The 18961-nt window shown below is 41.9% G+C and overlaps 1 protein-coding gene across 2 annotated transcripts in view; it reads left to right on the top strand.

Annotated features, from left to right (window-relative positions):
- Positions 1 to 240: 240 nt before the first annotated feature.
- ADCY8 (adenylate cyclase 8) overlaps positions 241 to 18961 on the top strand; it is a 116378-nt gene continuing 97657 nt past the window's right edge. For both annotated transcript variants that reach the window (XM_066566501.1, XM_066566493.1), the window contains exon 1: positions 241 to 1216. In XM_066566501.1, the coding sequence (XP_066422598.1) occupies positions 296 to 1216 (921 nt within the window). In that variant the 5' untranslated portion in view covers positions 241 to 295. The remainder of the gene's footprint in view (positions 1217 to 18961) is intronic.

Raw genomic sequence — 18961 nt, 5'->3', positions numbered from 1 at the left:
CGGCTCCGCGGGGCGCCGCGGGAGCGGGCACGGGGCTCGGGCCGCCTGCGCTAAGCGGGCGCAGCCGCCCCTCGGACCCCGGCGGCCAACCAGCCCCGCCGCCAGCCACACCGCCAGACCTAGGGACCTGCCGATAAATGTGATCCCCGCACCGCCACCCCGCCGCCGCCACCCGCCCTTCGACATCCCCTCCCTCCTCTCCTGCGGTTCCATCCCTCCCCCTGCTCCCCTCCCCAAAGACGGTGGGTGCCCCCCCGCCCGCCAGCCGGTGCTCTGCCCCCCGCCAGTCACCGCCATGGAGCTCTCGGAGGTGCGGTGCTTGAGCGACAGCGATGAACTTTACACCATCAACAGGACTCCCCCCGGCAGCGGCAGACCCCAGCGCCTGCTGTGGCAGACGGCCGTGCGCCACATCACCGAGCAGCGCTTCATCCAGGAGCACAGCAGCAGCAGCGGCGGCAGCAGCAGCGGCGGGGGCAAGGGCTTCAGCTCCGACGAGACCTGCTGCCCCAACCACCACCCGCACCCGCCGCACCACCTCCGGCGGCAGTCGGCCGGACGGAGTTTGGCCAGCGAGCGCCACAACAACGGAGGCACCAAAGTCTTCCCGGAGGGCACAAACAGCAGCGGAGACTTGGGCTTTCTGCCCCTGGACTGTGCCCCCAGCAACTCCGACTTCTTCCTCAACTGGGGCTATACATATCGTGGGGTGATCTTCCCCACTCTCCGCAACTCCTTTAAGTCTCGGGACTTAGAGCGCCTTTACCAGCGCTACTTCTTGGGTCAGCGGCGCAAATCTGAGGTGGTCATGAACATCCTGGACGTGCTGACCAAGCTGACCCTGCTGTTCCTCCACTTGACCCTGGCCTCTGCCCCCATGGACCCCATTAAGGGCATCCTCTTGGGCTTCTTCACTGGCATTGAGGTGGTGATCTGTGCCTTAGTGGTGGTCAGGAAGGACACGACCTCATACACCTACCTGCAGTACAGTGGTGTTGTCACTTGGGTGGCCATGGCCACGCAAATTCTGGCAGCAGGACTGGGCTGTGGCCTCCTTGGGGACGGCATTGGCTATGTGCTTTTCACGCTTTTTGCGACCTACAGCATGCTCCCGCTGCCACTCACCTGGGCCATCCTGGCTGGACTGGTCACCTCTGTCCTGCAGCTCGTTATGCAGCTGGTTATCCCCAGGTTTGCTGTGACTTCTCTTAACCAGGTACTGTGGTGAGGAGAGGGTGGGAACAATCCTATTTTTCCATCACCCTGAGTGAGAGGAGTTGTGGGGGGATGTCCCAAAAGGTCCCTTCCCTTTTAATCAGGTGCTCAGAAGTTCATTACCTGGAGAGGGGATCATAGACAAAAATCAACCTTCTTGTTCTTCTTCTTCAGTCTCCCATTTCCCATCCCAGTGTTTCACCTCAAGCTGGGGGTTGGGACTTTCTAAGCACCCTGTCCCCTCTGCTTGTGTTCACTACATTTCTGTCTTTTGAAATAGCACTGGGGTGAGAAGTTCCTGGGGCAAGTGGGGAGGATGGGTCATTTATTATTCCCCTCCCTGACTTCCAGCAGCGGTTTGGGGTTTGAGATGACTCTGTCTTGGCCAAACTCTCCCAGTGCCCCCATTTAACTGCTCATGCCTTTTAACTCTGAATCTGCTGGGGCAACTGGTATACTTTTATATGTGAAGGGTAGCTTGATCTGAGCTATGGGAAAACAGGAGCAAAGCATGCTGCTCTTCTGCAAAGAGAAACCAGTGAAAACTCAGTGAAGCCAGAGCAAATCTTCCCTGGGAGATTTGGTGTGAGATCCTAGACTATGTTAGAGGACACTAAGAATCCTTTTCTGCCAGTGGTCAAAGGACAAACACTGCTGTTCTGAATCCTTACAAGTGATGTTTAGGACAGAGTGCTGGTTACATGGTAGAGTGTTGTGTGGTGCAGACTGCTGAGAAGGACTGGTTAGGATAGGTCTGAGGGGTTAAAACCAGGTCTCACCTGACTTCACACACAGATGACTTCTTCCACAGTAAAGTGAGAATGCATCAAACTCCCCATATCCCTGCAAGGCAAGAAATAGTGTGTACTAGGACAACTTAATCCCAGAAATTCTTGCTGCTCCCTTTTCCCTCCCTTTTCAGACTGTCATATCTCAGTGCTATCAATATTTCATAGCAGATTATCATCTCCATTTGGCTTGCTCCACAGAATCGGGGAGGAAAGGGTGGATATACTGTCAGATAATCCCAAAAGGAGGGAAGGTACAGAGGAATTTGTTGCTGGTGGCATGTTATTTATATGAGTGTTGGGATGTGCACCTGGGAAGTGACTATCTTGCACCTGGAAGTTTGGTGTCCATGATTCTTGGGACACATCTACCTTCCTTAGACCCTGGTCCTCCTGAAACCCCTGCCCACCCCTGCCCATGCCCTTACTACATGCACTTGTTAGCTGTGGGCAGCCTCACCTCATGTCCCAGGGATTGGGCTCACCCTGTTTTGGGAAAAACTGCCCCAGTGTGTTGTGCGGGGCTGAGCCCTGTGAGACAATTAGGCTGTGGAAGAGTTATTGCCCAGCCCTTGGTGATGTGCTGATGAATGAACTGCAGCCGCACGCCGTGTACTACTCCCATGCACTGCTGCTGCTGCTAGTGACGGGTCAAAAGCTGTGTGAGTTATGCTGATTTCTTAATTTACTTCCATGTCCTCTCCTGGAGCTGTGAGTAATGTGCTGCTATCTCATTACGCACCAGTATCACAGCTGTTTAGCTGCTATACACACACAACACACACATTTCCCAGGAGAGATACTAGTATCTGTGTTTTGCAGCCAGTTGTGTGAACAAACTGCCCTGGAGCGATGCAAAATGAGAGATTACCAGCCAGATGATTGCCTTCATGAACTACACATATAAATCTCCTTAACAGGATCCACGCAGCTTCCCACACGTCGGTTCTGATTTACACCGGCTGTCCAGGGACCACTTAACACAGCCCGCCGCTTCGGCCCTTGGCCTCCAGCCCCTGCGGGAGAGGCCGGACCCTTCCCCGCCCCGGGGCTGGCTCCCACCCGATGCCAGGGGAGGTCGGAGGGGTCGGGGAGGCGCGGAGCGCGGCCTCGAGTGCTGTCCGCCCTCAAGGTGCTGAAGGCGGCGCGGCGCGGCCCGGGGGCTCCCTCCAGCGGCCCCTGGGCACCGGGGGCTGCCTCCAGCGGCCCGCGGGCACCGGGGGCTCCCTCCAGCGGCTCGAGGGGATCGGGGCCTCCCTCCAGCGGCCCCCGAGGACCGGGGGGCTCCCTCCAGCGGCCTGCGGGCATCGGGGGCTCCCTCCAGCGGCCCCGCGCGCACCAGGGGCTCTCTCCCTCCAGAGGCCCCGCGGGCACCGGGGGCTCTCTCCCTCCAAAGGCCCCGCGGGGACCGGGCCCGCCCGCGACCTTGCGGCCCGGACCCCACGGCCCTCACCCTCCCGGGCCTCCCCTCGCAGGGCAGGCATGGGGCTCGGCCCCGAGGCTCCGGAGAGCCGGACCTGGTGCCCGGGCGAGGCACAGCCCTACTTTGGCGCTTTCTAGCCTTGCACCATTTTCTTACTTTTGGCAGAGGATTGCTGTGCCCTCTCGAGCATTAGAGGATGAGGGTTTTTACGGCTGGTGAAGGATGTAGAATTGTTGCTTCACAGGTGAAGACAGATAATTTAAATTACTGTGCCATCAAGGTTAGGTAGAAATCTTTGGGCCAACAAAGATTTCTTCCTCCTGCAGGCAAAACATTCTCTTTTATCACCAGGCTTATTTTCTCCAGGAAAAGACAGCATCTTCCCTTCAAAGAAGCTTTACAAGACTAAATGAACTATTTGATTATGTAGCAATATCTGTGAGCATCTTGCTCTGCCTCAGGATGCAGACAAAACCCAGGAATTAAAGTATGCAATGAAAGAAAAAGCAGATGGTAAAACTCTGATCGTGCTACAAACAATGTGTTTTCTACTGATTTTTTTTAAATCTAGATTTCATACAGGGAAAATACTGAATTTACTTCCAAAAAAAAAAGTCAATTTAGTACTGTATCCAGAGTAGCCTCCATGGGCAAAATGGTTGTGACTCTCTTAGTCACACAGGTATAAGTCAGTCATACATCTATCTAAACTCATAAAGCTGCAACAGTTTACACAAAAGGAAAATCAAGTGCCTTGATGTGTTTTCCCCTAACCTCTTGGTTAAGTTTACCGACTTAGCTAGGTTTCACTGACAAGTTTGTTTAGAAGCAGGTCAAACCATTACTAATGCTTCATACAAGCATGCAGTACTGCTGCCTGGTTCACTATCTGCTGTAGTTTTCATGTATTATCATGAATGCAAATAATTTATTTTGTTTTCCTTTCTTTTCTTGCAGTAATTCTTAAGATGTCACCTGATTTTTCTTCCCTAGCATCCTAGAAAAAGGTGAAGGAGAAAGGCTTGAAATTAGATTTTTGTAAAGTAACAAGAACAAAAGCTCAAAAATAGACTTACTAATTTCAATCCTGCTAAGTGTTGAATATTTCTGGGGGGATATGATCACTCTTAAACCCATCTGACTCCAGGCTGAAGTGCTGAGGAATGTGCTGCTGCTCAGCTTGAGGGGAACCATGAAAAAGAGACTGATACCATGACTTAGGTTAAGACTGCACTGGTACCGATTAAAGATTGGGTCAGGAAGCAAATGAGAATGAAAGATCTTACTGGTAAACAAGTGCAGTGCATGGATTTGTGTGCCTGGCCAGATACCATGATGGGGTAGTGTTTGTCTCTGACCTTCCCCAAAATGAATGTTTTATCTATATTCCATTTATTTTTACTTTTTCCTGGGTAACAATGTATACAACCCAAAATTTCAAAGACCACATGTGTTTCAGGCATATGGGGCAGAACAAACAACTCAGAGCTCCTTCATATTATGTAACATAGGCAGATGATAATATAGACATGAGTTTTGACAGGCTTGAAATTATGTAAGATACATACATCCTCTGGATTTTAATCCTCTGCCTTTGCACTCTTCATTCACATAAGCAAATTCCACCAGAGTCAGTAAGAATACTCTCATTACTACATCACATTTATAAGGGATACCTTGCAGAACCAAGTCCTAAATTATGTATATTAAATAAAAATTTAAAAATACATTTAGAAATAACCTTAAAGTGGATAATACTAAGTCTGGGTAAACTCATTCTTTTCCCTCTATCTTTCCAAGCCTAGGCAGTTCTGTGAACTATTTTTTCCCCAGATCCTCTCTGTGTGTTATTAATAGAGGGAAAGGCAGAATTTATGAAGTCACAAGGAGCCCTACAGAGATAAATCTGTGTAATTGTACAATGGAAACTGACAGCTTTTGCATGCGAATTTCAGTTGCATGTTTTCCAAAATCTGATCATAGATATCAGTATGTGAGTATATGCAAAAACATCCTCATCTCTTCAAAATTTCTGCTAAATGCTTGTGGAAAATCTATCCAATCTTTAAAATATAAGGACATTTCAAAGTTAACTACCATTTGAGAAGCAGAATCAAAGCACTCAACCTTTCTCCTCATGTTTGCTTTTGTAGCATTATTTGCTATGCATTTTTCTGCCATAGTCTTTTGTGAGCTACTTATAAACTGAGTGTGTGATTTGAGACTGGGTTACGAACTGCTTTCCTTTTATATCCTGTAATATCACCTGACCAGTATCAGTGGGTCACAGCTTAATTAGATTAGCATTGGATACACTTTTCTTTGGAGTAGCTGCATCATTGTTGTGCTAAGTAGGGCAAATGCACTAAGTATATTTACAATTTGATGATTAATTGCCTCCAATATATAGGAACTCAGGCAAAACCATGAATGAAACCTGCTTTCATCAGTGAATTTCAGCTTACAACAGTCAGTGTGCTTGCTCTAACTAAAACTTACCTCCTTAGATTTGATGATTTGATATGATTTTTTTTTCTGCTGTCAAGACACTTCTGGTTTGCTGTCAAGGGTTTGTTTATTGCTTGTTCGTTGTTTTTCATGGCCTAGAAAGAGGCATGTGCTCCAAAACAGCAACATCTAATGTGAAATAATCACATACCAGAGCAGTGCACTTACAGCTCACAGTTAACAGCAGATCATGTTTGAATGATCCTTATTAGCCTGTACAGAAGTCTGAAGGGGATAAACATGTCTAGTTCAGCTTCTTACTGCACTTCTCAACAGTTCAATGATGTCATGGGAATAGGAAAGAGAAGGCAAAACTGGAGCTGTTCAAGGGATTAGTCTTTTTCCAGAAGGTGGGGAAGGTTGAGGGTAGGACAGCTTCTCCTTACCTTTTCATATTTCCAGAATATCTGGCTATGCAGGAGATAAACTACAGCATTTCACATAAAAGGAAATTTAGTAAACAGAAAAGAAATTACACTTTTAAATGAATGCTCGGGTTGATGGAAACTCCAAACCTGAAAATCCTTACTCAGCTCCTGCCTGGCACTCCATTCCTGTAGGCACACAATGAATAATGGTCTGGGCCAGTGTTCAGTGCTGTGGTGGGCAATGGGCTGAAAGGAAGCACCCATGGGGTGGCAGCAAGTGGGTCCTTTTCAAAGTGGCAACCTGTCACAAGTGGAGTCCTCAGGGAATCAATATTGGGCTCAATGCTGCTTAATGTCTTTATAAGTGATCTGGAAGATGGGATCAAGAGTACCCTTATAAAGTTTGTCCATGGTCTCAAACTGAGTAAGGAAAGGAGAAGCCCCCTGCAGGAAGATCTGGATTGTCTGGAAGAGTGGGCTAGCAAGTACCCTATGTCCTTGTCAACAAGAACAAGTGTAAGATGTTGCATCTAAAAAACATAACCCAGGATTGCAGCACAGGCTGGGAATCTGTCTGGATGGGAAGCAGCTTTATAGAAAGGGATCTTGGAGTCCTGGTGGACAACAAATTCAGAATGAGTGACCAGTGTGCAGCTGGGCAGAGGAGGCCAGCAGGAGGCTGGGCTGCTGACATCCCCAGCAGAGATCAAGAAGTCATTATCTCACTTGATTCAGCATTTGCCTGGCCTGGAATACTGTGTTCAGGTTTGGTCCCAGCTATACAAAAAAGATGTGGACTGGCTGGACAAACTCCAAAAAGAGGCCACAAAGATGAGCAAAGAAGGGGGAAGTCAGATAGATATATGGGAAAAGGCTAAGAGAACTTGGTTTTTTCAGCCTTGAAAAAAGGAAGCTTAGGGGAGATATTTTCACCCTCTTAGTATTTAAAGGATGGCAACAAAGATCAGACCTTTCTTACAAGGAGTCTTATAGAAAAGTTGAGGAGTAATGTGTAAAATTAACTCTTGGGGAGATTATGATTGGACACAAGATGAAAAATATTTGCAATGAGAATAATCTCTCCAGGGAAGTGGTTGATTGACTGACATTGGACAATTTTAGGATTCATCTGGACAAGATGCTGGGCTATTTTGTCTAGACTGTGCTTTTGACAAGAAAGGCTGGACCAGCTGATCCTTGAGCTCCCTTCCAAACTTGCATTCAATGTGTCTGTGACTATATGATCACATTTCTCTAAGTATAGCCTTCTTGCCCTTAATTGTGCTTCTGTTTCTGTGCACCCCATGAAGTGTCTCAATAACTCTAAGTTTTCAGGGAGCCTACCCTACCCAGCATCCAAACACTGTTCTACTTGCAACACATTTTGCAGTTCTACTACACACACAGCACCTGTCCAATGTCAAAGTCAGTAGAGAAGGTTATTGTGCTCTTCCTCTGTGTAACAAATATGGTAATGAAAATATTCCAGGGATGTGGTAGACCAAGGTTTGAATCCCTTTTTCCCTAGAGGAGATTGAAGTCTGTCTCTTACCTCACCAGAGAGTTTCCAAAGCAAACCCATTCCTAGCACAGCTGTCGTTCTGTGAAGATAAAAGTTTAAGATTCAATGTGAAAAAAGAAAAATTTAAAAAACAATAATACTGACTCTGTAACCAACCATCACTAGAGGTGTTAGTGTTTTATATATTTTTTTATATTTTATATATTTTATATATTTTTATATATTTTAATGTTTTCTTTAATGTTGTTAAATCATTCTCTTGAACACAGGTCCCAAACAGCAGACTGTACAGTTTGATCTCCACTCTGACCTGGTGAATTTTGAACCTCTTTTTCAGAGTGCTGAAAAGCCCAAGTACGTAGGGGAAAACATCACAGTGATTCTGTAAATCAGGGAAACCAAGAGGAATTAGAAAAAACTGAGGTTTTAGACATACTCCCCGCCTTTCATAGTTGCAGAGTCTTTTTGCATACTGTGCAAGGATCTGTAAGACTATGGTGGCATTCAACATAGGCTTCTGAATTAAACTCTAGTAGTTGTGTGTCTGCAAATGAGTTGCTCAAGGACCTTGAGCTTGCTTTGTGGCTTATAAGCCATTTTTTCTTTATCTTGCCTTTCTTACAATGACAAGTTCTGTCACTTGCTGTCTTCTTGGTGCAGTGCAGCTTGTACCTATCAGGAGTGCAGAAAGGACTGTAAAGTTTCAGTCTGACCCAAGGAGGGAGATGAATGCAAATGACTGGGTTAGTGCTGCAGTGAATCTTGGAGCATTTTGTTAGCAGTCTCAGTCATTCAAACCAGGGATGGAAGAGACCATCAAAAGTGATCAAGTACAAAAAATCCTGAGGATCTGGCATTTCTTGAAACTAAAGATTTTTCAAAGTGATATTAAGATATTAAGACCTGACTTACTCACAGGCTTCATTTAGATCCTTGATTTAAAGCCCACATAATGTAGTAGAAAGAATCCCATAGATATTAGGATTTTTAGGTGAATCATGAAGATGACTTGTCAGGATTCTCTTTAGGGAAAGTTTTGCCGTGAATCCACAGTTCTTCTTAAAAAGAACACAAATGTAGACATCCAGCTCCTCCAGGAATCTCTCTGAATGAGCTGTGTCATGCTTATCTCTCCAAACAGCTAGGTCTGCTGACAGAGATACCAGTGTGGTGCTGCTTAACCTAGAACAAAAATATCAGGAACTGTACACAGGATGAAGTGCAAGGCAGGCAGCCATTGCCTGACAGAGGAATGTCATGTCATACGAGTTGTATTTATTAGCAACTATTTAAAGAAATGCTGCTATTTCATTTGCCAGCTTCTCCTGCTGCAAGGTTTCACGCAGTTAGCTCTAGAGGAGAGAGAAAGTTCATTAATTAACCATTGCTGCAGTCTGTGAAGCAGCTGAAGTATATCAGTGTAAAAAAAAATCAAAACTAACACAAGCCATTTTTTTCCACAATCACAACAAATAATTGTACTTCTTCCAAATAGTCTGATGTTAGTGTTATGATTTTATATTATGCATTAGTTTAAATTTAGATAGCAGTAGCCCTGAGTATAAATGAAATGTCTGAGTTCAATAATATAATTTTTTACTTCAATTTTATTTTTCAATTTTGATTTAGTCATCACTTTACAATTTTGTATTTTCCTCTATATTTGCTTTCCTTTCCCTTAAAAAAAACCCAGAAATTCTTCTTTAATTAAATTAATGAAAGCTTTCAATATCGTCAGAATCTTCATTTTGAGAATCAGTTTATGTCTTTGGGCTGATCTAATCTTTAGGCACTATACTTATATTATATTATATATTTATACTATATTTCTCCTTTGTTCAAACTCTCCTGCTTCATTTACCTTAGAACTATTCAGGGAGGGAGCTATCTATTCTGTGTTCCTTGCATTAGGTCTGCCACCATAGAAGGCTCATTCATACATCCGTAAATATCACCACAGTGAAAAGAAGAAATAGTAAAAAAGCAGGAAAATGAATGAGCACAGAAAAACTAAATTATATTACATGATATTACATGATATGACATGATATTGCAGGTAGCAGATGTTATATAATTCTGGAGATAGAATTTAAGGTAAATAAATTACTTAGATCTCAAGGAAGTTATTCAAATAACAGCATAAGATCTAGATATACATTCTTTTATCCTATGATCCTCTTTTCATATGGGAAAGTACCTCCAATGATCATTAATATTAAAAAGCTTCATAAGCATACTAGACAGGGTTATAATTGACATGGAAATCATCCCACATGTGCTCAGTATGATTTATTATGCAGATATGCTTGTTCTTTTAGAGGAAGGAGTAATATTCACCACAGATTTGAGCTAGGGATTGGGAATGAGGATCATACCCATTCCATCACTAAATCAATCATTGGTCTGTGGTGACCCACAGATATCTTTATGGATTTCAGAGCTTCATTTGATTTGAAAATTTTCCTTCCTCAGCTGCTGTAATAAGTGACTAATATTCAATTGCTTTGAGAGTTTTGTGTAAAAATCCCAACATCTTCTACGATGCATCAAAAGAGGAATACTGCATTGGCTTCTTTCAGCCATGCATATTTTTGTTGAAATATGAATCCATTGAATATAGTGGGAATGCATGCATTTAACTTTATTCTTTCTTTAAAGACCTTGTTCCACATCATTCTCTTCAGAATTGGAAGGTATGTCCTATAAGAAGAAGTTAAGAACTCTCTAGTATGGAGAAGAGGAGGCTGAGGTGTGACCTCATTGCTCTCCAACAGCTGCCTGAGGAAGAGAGGGGGAGAGAGAGAGATGCTGACCTCTTATTCCTGAGATCCATTGACAGGCCATGTGGGAATGGTCCAAAGCTGGACCAGGGAAGTCAGAGAATAGACACTAGGATGCATTTCTCTACCCAGAGGGTGTTCAAATATTGGAACAGGCTCCCTAGAGAGGTGATCAATGCCCCAAAGTTGTCAGGATCTAAGAGGCATTTGGACAATATCCTTAATAATGTGCTTTAACTTTTGATGGCCCCTGAAGTGGTCAGGCAGCTGGCTTTTATAAGTACCATGAAACTGAAATATTCTATCCTATTCTATTCTATTCTATTCTATTCTATTCTATTCTATTCTATTCTATTCTATTCTGATCATCAGTGACTCTAACAGCCACCAGTAAAAGGAGGTGTCATATAGGTGGAAAAGGACCTGGGTTGCTGGTCAACAGCTGCCTGAACATGAGCCAGAGTGTGCCCAGGTGGTCAAGAAGGCCAATGGCAGCTGGCCTGGATCAGCAATAGTGTGGCCAGCAGGACCAGGGCACAGATTATCCTCTTGTACTTGGCACTGGTGAGGCCACACCTCAAATCCCTGTGTCCAGTTCTGGGCCCCTCACTGCAAGAAAGACATTGAGGGGTTGGAATGTGTCCAGAGAACAACAGAACTGGGGAAGGGTCTGGAGCACAAGTCTGAGGAGGAGCAGTTGGGGGTGTTCAGCCTGGAGAAAAGGAGAATCAGGGGAACCCTTATCACTCTCTACAACTGCCTGACAGGTGGCTGTAGCCAGGTGGGGGTTGATCTCTTTTCCCAAGTAACGAGAGACAGGACTAGAGAATGTGGCCTCAGATTTCCCCAGGAGAGGTTTAGATTACATAATGGGATAAATTTCTTCATCAAAAGGATTGCCAAGCACTGGAACAGGCTGTGCATGGGAGTGGTGGTGTCACCATCCCTGGAGGGACTTAAAAGTCATGTAGGTGTGACACTTGGGGACATGGTTTTACGATGGACTTAGCAGTGCTGGGTTAACAGCTGGGCTTAATGGTCTTAGAGGTCTTTTCCAGCCTGACTGATTCTATGATTCTTTATAGTAACTTATTCTTGAAACATTTAGGGTGTACTATACCTCAAAATGATCAGGGAGATTTACAGGAGATTCCTCAAGGATCTGAAGTTCCTTGAGAGAAGCCAGTGAAAATTCTTCTTTGAGACTTAAGCAGAACTTAAGTCATATGAAACTTGCCTAAAGGGCTGTACAAGTTCAACAAATTGCTGTAAAACCATTTTTACATTCCAAATGTAGGCAAATGCCACTCTGACTGATGCTAGGACAATTTACATGTTCTCTGCAATCCTGAATAATAGCAGTTTGCTGACAACAATAGGAAAAGAAGAATTTATTACATGTACTTAATTTGTGCTAATAGAATTGCTTTTGTCTGCTGTGTTCCATTAGCCACCTTAGAGGCTGTAAGAAATGCCAGAAGTGCACATGAAGTGCTCCTATTTTCTATGTGATGGTACAGGATGGTAGGCCCCCATTAATCTTATAATCTCAATAGCTCTTCTTGCTTAGAAATTATTTTTTTCAATGGCTTATTACTTTCTTCCCTGTAAAAGTACTTGTGTCTGGTTATTCTTAAGGTACATTTTCTGATGACAACCACTCTTCTTTGATAACACTGCTTGGTATATTATGTAACACAAGCATTCAGTTACTTCAAATCTCATCAACAATCAAAGCTTTAAGTACAGAACTCTCCAAGGCAATGTGACTTTGGAGAACGAGTGTACAAGAATGAACCTTAACACGTCAACGATTTAAAACTCAAGAAAAACTCTCATATGCATAAAGATTGGTATAAGTTTAAGTTGTTCAATGTCCCCTAGGTTTTGTACAAAGATTGTAAGGTAGTTGCTCCATTCCTCTTCAAGCAGTTAACAGAACTTTGCTGGCCAGATTGCTTTCCATGACACCAGAACATGCTAACTTCCACACCGAGTTTAAAAATGGTCTATCCAAGTGAATTTATTAAAGAACACTTCTGGTGGTGTACAAGAAGGAAGAGGATTTGAGATCACTTCTAGTTTTCTTTTGCAATGCAAAGCTTCTTTACTTTGACTTGACCTAGTTGGTTTTTTTTAATCTAAAAGCAATGTATACATCTAGTAAGATTTCATATTTAAATTTCTAAAGGTTCAGACCAATTCATAGATTTACATATTTTTTTATTATATGATGAAAATACTCAGCAAAAGTAATGCTGTGAAATTTCAGGCTTTTATTCCTTTTTTTGTAACTTGCTTTCAGGCTCAGTAATTACATTTGCAAGTCAAAATAATATTTACTATGTCCCTAAAGTTTGTGTATATCTGAAGATGGTTTATAGGTGCAATTTAAAAATGGAAAATATGCACACCATTAATTAAGAGATGTTTTTTCTAATTACTATCATTAAACTATAATCTGGAAATCAAACTGTCATATTCTGGCTAACAGCAATATGGATTCAGAAGCTGCAGATTTCAAGAGAGCTTGAAAGGTGTTTAGTCAAAGCTTAGTACAAGGAAAAAAGAAAATGCTAGAGCATCCTACAAATAAGGAAATCATTAAATATCCAAATCATAAACACATAAATACACAGAAAACCCCCAGATTTTCTTGCAGACTTTGTACAAAACTTGTGGTCTCCAAAACATGGAAGGATAGATGGTTAACTACTGAGTTAGTCCAGAGAAGGGCTATGAGGAGCTGCCAAATGAGGAAAGGCTGAGAGAGCTGGGACTGTTCAGGCTGGAATGAGAAGGAACAGGGGTGTATGAGGGGTGGTAATCTGATAATTGTGTATGAATAGATTACTCTAAAGTAAGGAGAAAAACTTTTCTCAGCAGTGCCCAGAGACAGGATGATAGTCAATGTGCATGAACTGAAATGCAATAAATTCCACTTCTACATAAAAAAAAAATCCTTTTTTACTCTAAATGTGAATAAGCGCTATGACAGGTTGCCTAGAGATGTTGTGAAGTCTTCATTCTAGGGAATTTTCAAAATCTGACTGGACAAGATCCTAAGCAGCTTGCAGGTGATCCTGCTTTGAGGAAGATCTGACAATATGATCTCCAGAAGTCCTTTCCATTCATAGCAGTACAGGTATTGTTTCAAGAATGCAGATACAAAGATCTACTGAGAATCTGGAGGGCAGACCTAACATGGGAATCCAGACTGAACAAGGTTCCATGGTCATGTGCAAAGCACATTTCCTGTGATCACAGGGTGACACCTGGTTTACATGCTGTGCCTTCTGCACAGACTTCAGTCCATTCAAGCCCCATGGGAGGGCCTTGCCTGCAGGTCTGTGTCATAGAATCATGCAATCATTTCAGCTGACAAGGACACTTTGGATCATCAAATCTAACCATAAACCTAAGACTACAGAGTCTACTACATGTCATCAGCTCTCGTTTCTTCATGGGATTTGTTTTATGGGCTTATCACCATCGCATGGTTCAAAGTTCAAAGCGGCAACCTTGTCTTCCCCATCCCCATCTATGGACATCAAGCACTGCCAGAGCACAAGCTTACAGCAAACATCAGATACATGCTCCTCCATGCTTCTTTTGGGTAACAATTCTGTCTCCACTTCCTAGATCTCTGTGGTCTGTGCAATATTACAGGTGGAAGAGTTTGAAAAATAAGGTGGAAGAGTTTGAAAAATATTAGTAATACATGTCTTTCTTTCTACCAGAAAAAAAAAAATTCCTCTACCAGTACCAATCCCCTCAGTTTCACATGGTGTGATTGCTATGTTAATGTTAATTTGATATAAGTGTGAGAGTGTGTGTGTGTGTGTGTGTGTGTGTGTACTGTGGTCTCCCTAGGGCTTTCTCAGCAATCTTAAGTGCCAAAGGAAGCTGGAGGCAAGTTTACCTTCAGGCAGTCAGTCTACCAAAGTTAGAACAATGTTTTGAGCAACAGATCCATCTATTCAACAACTCTCCTTTAAAAAAAATAAAAGTAGAAACTAACCTTCTGCCAAGAAAGCACTGATGATCTTTAAAAATACTGTTTTCAGTTGCAGTGGATCCTGCTTATTTTCACTTCTTCTCAGGATAGAGGATCACTCTAAAATGAAGAGACAGCTGTGACAACTTTCAAATATGGAAGGGGTTGCTACAAAGAGGAAGAAATAAATTGCTCTTTGTTTCATCTATGAGAGATTGTGACATGATGGGTTAAGTTATTCCATGGAATAGTTACATTAGATAGTACAAGAAATTTTGGAAAAACAATCTAATAACAGTATCTTCAATAACCTCATTTTTCTTGGAAGGTTTTACCTTGAGGTATAATTAAACAGTTTAGTGAGACAATTTTTAGGAGTGATTTAGGTAATAACCAGGACCTAGGAGCATGGGTTAAGTGACTTATCAAGGTCCTCTCATGCCCTACTTTCTATAATTAAATGAAACTTGCTCCTAATTTTGACTATGATGCAAAGTGTTCTCACCCCCAGTTTCAAAAGAAGTAAACAATTTCATATATATAATGATTGCTGCCCTGAGGCTGATGGATTACTCTGAATTATTTTAATTTATGTCGCCTGAAATGCCACAGCTTTGGGTATTTATATTTGTGGTTTGCTACAGAATTTTTTGTTCAAATAATAGCCAATAATATGGTGCAAGAAAATGACAGAATCTGATTGTCTCTTCCAAGAGAGTAACAACTGGTGGAAAGGCTGTGTTGCTAATAAAGTCATGTAAACTTCAAAGGCAAAAAACCAAAGAGTGAATTTATTGATTGAATAGGGGCTATTTTTGCCCACTGAAATTTTTAGATCATCATCAGCTCATTTCACTTCACTTTTAATCTTCCTCATCTTATATCATTATCCTAGTCAGATTTATTTATTTTCATGGATATCTATCTATCTATCTATCTATCTATCTATCTATCTATCTATCTATCTATCTATCTATCTCTCCATGAAAATAAATAAATATTTATGTGTGTATATATATATATACATAAATATATTCAGAGGAGCAGTGTTATTTTAGATTCTTTCTATTGTATAAATGTGCATATACCACTTAATTATAAAGAATAAGAATTTTCCTGGATGTTCCTGCTCTAAGCAAATATTGCAGTCATTGTGTACATTAAAAGATACATCTCAGAAATCTTTGGGACTACAGCTGACTTTAGGACTATTACTAGATACGTGGTGCACATGAAAATAAAGGAAACAATATAGGAATACATAAGTAAATACAGAGATTGATTACCTGTGTACCTGGAGCATCATTAAGAGGTGGAAGAGTCCTGTCTCTAACTTTGCATCTAAAAATCCATCTAAACTCTGGGAATGCTCATGGAGCATCTTGTCTCTTGCCAAGTTTCTCCATGTGTGACACCCCCAACAGGTTGATTTGACCTGTGGATACTTTCTGTCACTGCAGTACCAGAGCTCCCTCCATAGGGCTGAGCATCCCGCTCTGACACCAACAGGGAATTGGGGTTTTACTGTGGAACAGACACAAAATATTTCCTTCCTTCTCCAATAACGAGAAATGCCTTAGTAGCAGACAATATTAACTTGAGGAACCTGTTGGCTAATGCTCTCTTCAAGGGCAATAAACTCTGACCTTGGCAGGATATTTTAATCCTGGTTTTCATGTCGTGAAGGGCGATTCAGTCTTTCAGCAAAATGCTTTCATTCACAGACTACAAAATCAGTAGTAGTCATTCAGAGTAATTATTCAGACAACTTTAATGAAAGATTCTCAGACAACCATTTTTACTCCTGCTAGACACAGGACTCTCTTTGAAAAATGAGTACTTTGTAAATTATGCTGGATTTTTTGTTCAAGAGGGATGATGGTATTAAACACACAGGCAAAATACAGTTACTCTTGTTCTTAGTGGAAGTCAGGTGTAGGACATCCTGGGTTATTCATCATAATAATAATTTTAAAGATGATTGACAGCGTATGCATTTTTCCAGATGTCTTGTCATCCAGCAAAGAGTTTTTATTGAATACTGAGGTCAGCATGAGCTGAAACCCCCCAGAGGAGGGGGGTTTCAGCTCATGCTGACCTCAGTATTCAATAAAATATTCAATTTGCAGCTCTGAGTGGCAATGACTCTTCCATTTCAGTTTTCCATTTGAACTGGGAGCTGAGGAGTGCCACATGCTTCCCACAAGCTGCAGGTGTGTTCTGAAACTTAAATATTTCTGTGTTGCCACATTTTCCCTTCTGGGGGCCACCAGACACATATCAGCCTAAGAAAGGCATTTCCACACCTAAAAGTCTGAGGTTTTCAGAAATGCAGCAATTGCACTGCTTTACTACTTACTAGGGAAATATAAAAGATGTGAGGGTGGAGTTTGGGGTTTTTCCAAATTCTTCCAAGAACTGAAAATTTTAACATAGAAACACACACACTTTTTTAAAATTAGCACTTCATAAAACTGGTTTGGTTCTCCATATTTAACTTGCTTGTCTCCAGGTATTGTTCCCCAATACTTGTATTTTTAATATCATCTTGTGAGGCACTTAGTCACTATAGTTCTACTTCTATAATCAACATTTTTCTCCTTAAAAGCAACAACTGGCATGATTTAGAGTCCTCGTCTTTTTTTGTAAACTCTGTAAAATACTATATAGGAACATATCAGAAGGTAAGAAAGAAGACCAAAATGCCTGGAAAAAGTAATTTATGATTTACTACATGGTGTATTTATTGGAAAAATATGTAAGGCTTGTACTCATATAATGATTAATCATGCTGACAAATGGATGTGAATATTCATGAGGATGACAACATAGAGAAGTCATTTGAACTTGTTCCTGTTTCTATCTAGAATTTGATATAGATTACACACGTAGCTACTGTACAGTGTCAGCTGTGAGATATCAGCTTTATATCAGCAACTAGTGAGTTCATGGTGCTGTCTACAGACATGCTGGAGCCTTATTTTAATTTAAGGACAGAAAATTTCTCTTCCTTTTTTTTTTTTTTTCTGATTGAAACAATCTGATCAATGCTAACTGGCTGAGTGGCAAAACTTGTGCAGTAAGAACTGATTTCATCCTTGCAGGGATACCAAAATATTCAAATTGTAATCAGGAAGGAGCCATAAGCAATTCCTTAGGATTTCTGAAATGCTTTATTTCACCCATGTTTTGATATCTAACAGATCAAGAATGTTGGAAGAGACTGCTTAAAAAACCATTAGGGTCAGGAGAATATCTCCATCAAACAGATGGAATCCGGATCAAGCCTTAAACTCGATGAAGTGTCATTGAACTCTGTCATTACCTGTGACCTTTCTCCTTCAACCCTTTCATAACTTAACTACTAGAACTGTCTGGCTTTCAAAAAATATTAACCAGTTGGAAGACCAGTTTATGAAACTGATTGTCTTTGGTTTTCTTTTTTAAAGCTCAGAAGTAATGTTCTCTCCCTTGCCTGAAATTCCAGCAAGAAATCAACTCTATCAGCTAATTCCTGGCTGAAATGATGGGATGTTTTTTGTGCCACAAAACACAGTGTCATCAGGCTTGGTATTCATATGCCAGCATGTCCAAAACCACACTCAATTTCTTTTCAAGCACTGGTTTGCTTAAGTGCTCCTAGGAGCACAATATTTATGTATCCTGACTACAGTGATATTGACTTAAATATTAAATCTGTGAGCTAAATACGCACTAAGACCAAACACTGTTTTGCTCAAGAAAATTTCCTTTTGAAGACAATCAGCTTCTGTGTGAGCAGGTAAACACTGACCTTGCTCCTGAATTGGTTCCTTTACACAACCCAAACTGCAAAAATGTCCACATCATTCATGGCTGTGCATTGTATCAAATCCTGTACCCAGCCATCCTTATGTAAATAATCTGAGGGGCTTCTCTCATTATTTTATGTCCACCAAGTTTTAACAGTCTCCAGCAGCATTCCTTGTATCAGCAGGATTCATTATTCAACATCAGAGACAGAGGTTGTTTTGCTTTGCGTCATTTATTTAATATTCCATGAACAGTCCAGTTTCTGTTTCTCCTGCTTATACAAGCAGGGAAAACAAAGGCATGGCTTGTATTGTCAGGCAAGGAGAATTTGGCTCACGGTAAATATCAGGGTTTGAAGTTAATCCCATCCTTGTTTTAAACCAGAATAAGCCACTGCCTTCAAAGGAATTAGTCCTAAATCACACCACTGTCAGTGCAAAATGAATCCTGCACTATATGTCTCCTCTGCTAGCAAAGTGTCAGGAGAAGCCTAATCCTTCATTATTTGTCTCTGGTATATTCTGTCAGCCAAGGACTGAATAAACTCTTTTCCACAGCACTCTCTGTA

The sequence above is a fragment of the Molothrus aeneus genome, chromosome 1 (genome assembly GCF_037042795.1).
Source record: "Molothrus aeneus isolate 106 chromosome 1, BPBGC_Maene_1.0, whole genome shotgun sequence".
Lineage (NCBI taxonomy): Eukaryota > Metazoa > Chordata > Aves > Passeriformes > Icteridae > Molothrus > Molothrus aeneus.
The sequence above is the reverse complement of the archived record's forward strand: the minus strand, read 5'-3'. Positions and strand labels throughout refer to the sequence as shown.